Raw genomic sequence first — 6,000 nt, 5'->3', positions numbered from 1 at the left:
TACATTTAAAAAGGAAGGAATAATAGAAACTTAATTTTTTGACTACAGTGCATGTGGAAATTCATAATAGACAGAAATAAGGACTGTTCAAGCCAAAACAACACAACAGCAAACATACTGGATATGAAAAAACTCTCAAAAACAACTCATGGGTCGAAGAAGAAATCAAATCCACAGATTGAAACTATTTAGGAAATAATGATAGAAACGTTACTGTGATAGAAATTACTGGCTGCCTTCCCAGCATCAACAGGACATTGATTTTGTTGAGGGTGTCAATGACCAGCTAAACCTCTCTGTTTCTCAATCTGTCCTTGTAGATGGGGGTGGCCATATGATTAAGTTCTCACCAATGAGATATATATAAAATAATGGTGCGTGGGACTTCCAGGAAAGCTCCTTAAAAAGGTTGACTCAGTTGACCTAATAAATCTTTGGCATATGTGATGCTGGGTTAGCCCTTTTGTAATCCTAAGGTGTTTAATACTTGCTAAAAGTAGATGAGTGGGAAGATAAAAGAGGATTCCTTGGAAATATCCTGCCACCCATTCCGGCCTTGGACTTCTTGCCTCTGGGGAAAAAAAGATTCCTAACTCTAAAATTGCTCTTTTGGGTCTCTTTATTAGTAGGAACCAACACAGTTCCTAACTGACAGTCAGATATCACAACTCATGGGATGTAATTAAAGAATAAAAATGAAATAAATGAAGCATGCAAGTCAAGAAATTGGAAACCGAACAGCAAAATAAAGGAAAGCAGAAGGAAATAATAAAGATCGAACTAGAACTCAATAAGAAAATTAAAAAAGAGAAATGATTGCGAAATCTCGAGAGCTACTTCTTTAGGGGAACAATTCTTTAAAAATATAGATATATAGATACACATTTTACTTGCGCAATCAAGAATTAGATGAAGAAAGCACAAATAAATGCAACTGGATAATGAGAAATTATAAAGGAGATGAAATGATTTGTACTTTGTAAAATGCTGTGCAAATAAACTTAAGAATGTGGATCAGAATAGATGATTTTCTTGGAAAATGTGCTACCAGACTGACTCCAGAATAGAAAGAAAACTGAAAAAGGCCCCTTGCAGTAAAAGAAATGAGACAGCTGTTATGTGTGACTAGTTGTTACTGCTTTTCCTGGGGCTTCTTTGCTGTTGGAGGTCTCTGGAGGGGTCAAGTGAATTTCTGGTGGGAGGCCTCAGAGTGTGGGGTGGGCTGGGCGTCCTGCCTGGTGATCTGTGTGCGGTCTTTGACATCGGTGGCCACACCCCAGAAAGGTGATGGCACTGATTCTTGTCATTAGGACACATCCCATAATAAGGGGCCCCAAGTCTTCAGTCTTTTATAACATTTTTCTCATCAGTGTGTTACTGGAACATTTTAAGTAAGAAAAAATGATGAAAAATTATTTTTTCCATGATTTTTAAAATTTAAATTCAATTAACGTATAATGTATTATTTGTTTCAGGGGTACAGGTCTGTGATTCATCAGTCTTATATAATACCCAGTGCTCATTACAACACATACCGATAAAAAAGTATTTTTATCATTTACTGTCATTGTCAGTCTCACGAACAAAGTAAAAACAATGTTCTGAACATTATATCCAAATAAATAGAAAGATTTCAAAGCAAGATTGTGCATAAAAAAGGTTGAAAGTGCTATTCCAACAGGAAGATCAATAGTACAGGAGAGAAGAGAAAGTGGTGAACATCAGAATGCCTTCGGTCTTAATCGTTTCATGGAAAAGTACCTTGTTCTCAAATGCTAGTAACTGGAACATCCTATTGGTTAAAAATAAATAGCATAAGGTGTGAGGAAACCAACTAAGGAAAAAAACAAAGCAACCGGAACGGCCTGTCAGCTAGAAACAGAATAAGGAGGTTATGCCAACGGTGTCAGGTTATTATGCCCGTCTTCCCCCCCCCCAAAGGCCAAGGTTCAATCCCAGTGCTGACAACTCCATGGTCACGGAGGGCATCCGGACAGACCTGTTTGGATAAGCATTTGGTTCTGAAGTGTCCTTGCTGGTTAAAGTGTTCCGTTTTCTTTGAACTTTCCCCTCATCATCTTCATTTAAACAGATGTAATTCTAACCTAATGTCCTGTTTTTACCCCATCTTTCCCTGGCAGCGGGAACAGTGAACCATGGAGCTGTATTTTGGTGAATATCAACACGTGCAGCAAGAATATGGCGTCCGTCTGAGACTCGCAAGTGATGATAGCAAAAAATCAAGGAATTCCCAACACTCTAAGGCAGGCTCCTATGGTGTCAGTATCCGGGTGCAGGGAATCGATGGCCAACCCTACATAGTCCTGAATAACACAGAGCAGTGTCTGGCAGGCACATCTTTTCCTGAAAATGGGCCACCATTTCCATCTCCGATGATAAATAACCTGGCCCTGCATTCCAACAATGGGTCTGCACTGGAGGAGAGCAGCGCAGAAGAATTGCAGCTCCCAGAAAATCCTTATGCCCAACCCAGCCCAGTAAGAAACCTGAAACAATCCTCTCTCTTTGAGGGCAAGAATGGGGTTCTAGAATGTAAAGAGGGGCCAGTGAAGTCATCCCACATGTTGAACTTTCAGAGACATCCAGAGCTTTTGCAGCCCTATGACCCTGAAAAGAATGAATTGAACTTGCAAAATCACCAGCCTCCTGAGAGTAATTGGCTAAAGACTTTAACAGAAGAAGGTTCCAACAATAAGAAGGCTTGGACTTGCTTCCCCAAACCTAGTAGTTCCCAGCCTACCAGACCTCCTTTGGAAGATGTGGGCAAATCCAGCGTGACGGCCATTCGTTTGTGCAGCTCTGTGGTCATCGATGACCCCAAGAAGCAGACCTCAGTGTGTGTAAATGTTCAGAGCTGCACCAAGGAGGGGCTGGTGGAGGAGGCCCTTTCCTCTAGTGGGAGGTTCCTAACGGCCCACAGCCCCCACACTCATCCCGAAACCAAGAAAGCCAGGCCAGACGTGCTTCCCTTCCGGCGACAGGATTCAGCGGGACCTGTCCTGGATGGAGCACGGTCCCGGAGGTCCTCTTCCTCATCGGCAACTCCCACTTCGGCCAACTCTTTGTACAGATTTTTACTTGATGATCAGGAATGTGCCATCCACGCTGACAATGTGAATCGTCATGAAAACAGACGGTATATCCCCTTCTTGCCAGGAACCGGGCGGGATATTGACACAGGATCAATTCCTGGTGTGGATCAGTTGATTGAAAAGTTTGACCAAAAACCCGGTCTTCAGAGGAGAGGAAGGTCTGGGAAGCGAAACAGAATCAATCTGGAAGACAGGAAGCGGTCCAGAAGCGTGGATAGTGCCTTCCCTTTTGGCCTCCAGGGGAACACCGAGTACCTAAACGAATTTAGCCGGAACCTGGGCAAGTCCAGCGAACACCTCCTGCGCCCGTCGCAGGTGTGCCCTCAGAGGTCACCCTCTCAGGAGCACCGTGGGAGACAGAACGTGGGCCGGGCCTTCGCGAAGCTGCAGGGTGCCCACCTCAGGCCTCCCCAGCAGAGCAAAGATGGGAAAGTTCCAGAAAACAAAGGTGGTCGGGAGAGTGCAAACACGCATGCATCTTCCCTCCCGGCACAGAATAAGAAGGAGGAGGAAATCAAAACAGCCACCGCGACACTGTTGTTACAGAATCGGGCGCTAGCCACTTCTCCCGACTCTGGTGCCAAGAAGATTTCTGTGAAGACATTTGCTTCCGCCTCCAACACTCAGGTAATGCTAGTGGGCCTTTCTTCTTTTGTTTCTTCTGCAGCTCAGTGCCGCGGGAGGCTACAGGACGCAGGCCCTCTGACTTGAACCACTAATTGCGTATCCGATTCGCTTCAGTTTTCCCCTACGGAATTTCCAACCTACTGCCAATTGTATGGTTTTCCAAGTTAATTCAGGTACACCTGGAATCCCATTGTGTCCTGTCTGTCAGGTGACTTGTCAGACACCACGTGCTTGATTTTTTTGTTTGTGTACGTGTGGCATCGGAAGGTGTGCATGATTTGTTTCCACACACAGGTGCAGTGCTTAGCTTTGTGTAGATATAGTGAGTTTTCTCATGAAATTGAGGGACAGCGTTAATATCTGGCCTGAGAAATTAGGTTAATTTTAATTTGGGTGAATCCTAAAGGGACGGAATTTATTTAAGTGGCATATTTAGTGTTTTGGTAGTCCCAATAAAAAATAATGATAGTGGTAAAAATGATAATAAGGTTGGTAAGTGTCAGGCACTATTTGTTGTAGATTCTCGGGCTGCACCACCCCCAGGCAGGTAGGTATTATTAACCTCCATTTATAGGTGAGAAAATTGAGGAGAGACAAAGTTAAGTAACTTGCCCAAGGTTGCGGAGCTGCTAAGTGGTAGAGCCAGTTGTAATGAGGGTCCTTACCTGAGGAATTGTTTTTGGAAAGAGGAATGTGCTTGGAAGCGTCTGCTTCATGGTTTTGCCTTCTTCCTGGAAACTGCATCCTGTGGTCTAATAACAGGCTTTATATTCCAGGCCACACCGGATCTGTTGAAAGGCCAGCAAGAGCTCACTCAACAAACCAATGAGGAGACGGCCAAGCAGATACTTTACAATTACCTCAAAGAAGGGTTAGTGATTTTCCTTAAAGGAGCCAAGTCTTGTCCTTTCTGGTGGGGTCTTAATTTCCTTTTCTGAGACCTTGTGTTTGCCCTCCCTTCCTGCCCTGTGTGAATTATTTGAGGCTTAGGAGTCAATGGCTGGAGTCTGCATAACAGTACTTGAGTCTTGGGTGGTGGGTATGAAGAGCAGGGGGAAAATGAATTTGTATATATAATTTATTATTTTTTTTGAGTAATCTCTACATCCAGTGTGGGACTTGAACTCACAGCCTCAAGATCAAGAGTCGCAGGCTCTTCCGACTGAGCCAGCCAGGGGCCCCCATTTTACAAATGACTCCTTATTGTTTAAAAAGAAGTTCAAAGATGGGAAGAATGTCTACTCTTCACTTTTGACTGAGTCTGCCACCATGAATTCTTCATGCATACAGTAGTAATCAATCGTCCCTTTTTAGCAGTTATAAATAAAACCACCTTCCCCCCCCCCAGAGTTGACATTGGCCAGGAGCCCCTGCTTCCATGATTGTTAAAGCATGTATGAGTCATTTAAAAGCACTGCTTTTCACATACTTATCTTGGAGGTTGAGTTTGAGTAATCTGGTTTTCAGTCCTTGCTTAGATATTAGGCCAGGAATTTGCAGTTTCTGTTTCCATTGTCTCATCAGATAGGATTAAAAAGGAAAAAAAAAAAAAAAAACTTTACAACCCGACGTGACTGCAAGTCACTTGGCAAGTACTCATTGGTATCAAAACACTTCATATTTTTGCCTCGTACCTTATAATTACAGACCTGACAAAAGAGGTTCAGAATATAAGAGAGGGGCTCTTTTTGGCATGGGGGTGGGGGTGGAGAGTAACTGAAGAGATTCTTCTAGCTAAGAGCTAGCTGTTGGTGTCTCTCTGTAAGGGTTTTACCATGTTAAGATTCAGGGAGAAGAACTTTTGATTTTTAGAATTCTCTAAATTCTTTTATATATTTTTGCTCATGATTTATTGAGAGACTGCTGAGACAGACTTTAGAGGAGACGACGATTTGAGGAAACTTACTTAAAATGTTTTCCTAATTGCCAGGTGATAGAAGGTGTAGTCGAAGTTAATAAAACTCTATCTAGGGGCTCCTGGGTGGGTCAGTCGTATAGGCATCTGACTTTGGGGTCCTGGGATTGAGCCCTACTTCGGGCTCCCTGCTCAGTGGGGAGTCTGCTTCTCCCTCTCCTTCTGTGCTCTCTCTCGCTCCCTTGCTCATAAATAAATGAAATCTTTAAAAAACTGACGAACAGAAAAACTCTATCCGATCATTACCTGTGGAAGTGTAAAGAGCTGTGGTGTTGACAGTCTCCACTTGGGCGAGTTATTTTTTTAAACACAGGCTGAAAACCAGTTAAAGTCACTGGAGATCAT

At 43.2% G+C, this 6,000-nt stretch overlaps 1 protein-coding gene across 3 annotated transcripts in view; it reads left to right on the top strand.

Moving 5' to 3' along the window:
* The first annotated feature begins 2,141 nt into the window (after window positions 1-2,141).
* Window positions 2,142-6,000, top strand: part of CGNL1 (cingulin like 1) — a 97,628-nt gene continuing 93,769 nt past the window's right edge. For all 3 annotated transcript variants that reach the window (XM_034660926.1, XM_002920673.4, XM_034660925.1), the window contains exons 1-2: window positions 2,142-3,740; window positions 4,517-4,611. In XM_034660926.1, coding sequence (XP_034516817.1) covers window positions 2,157-3,740; window positions 4,517-4,611 — 1,679 coding nt within the window. In that variant the 5' untranslated portion in view covers window positions 2,142-2,156. The remainder of the gene's footprint in view (window positions 3,741-4,516; window positions 4,612-6,000) is intronic.

The sequence above is a fragment of the Ailuropoda melanoleuca genome, chromosome 5 (assembly GCF_002007445.2).
Source record: "Ailuropoda melanoleuca isolate Jingjing chromosome 5, ASM200744v2, whole genome shotgun sequence".
NCBI classification, from domain to species: Eukaryota; Metazoa; Chordata; class Mammalia; order Carnivora; family Ursidae; genus Ailuropoda; species Ailuropoda melanoleuca.
The sequence above is the reverse complement of the archived record's forward strand: the minus strand, read 5'-3'. Positions and strand labels throughout refer to the sequence as shown.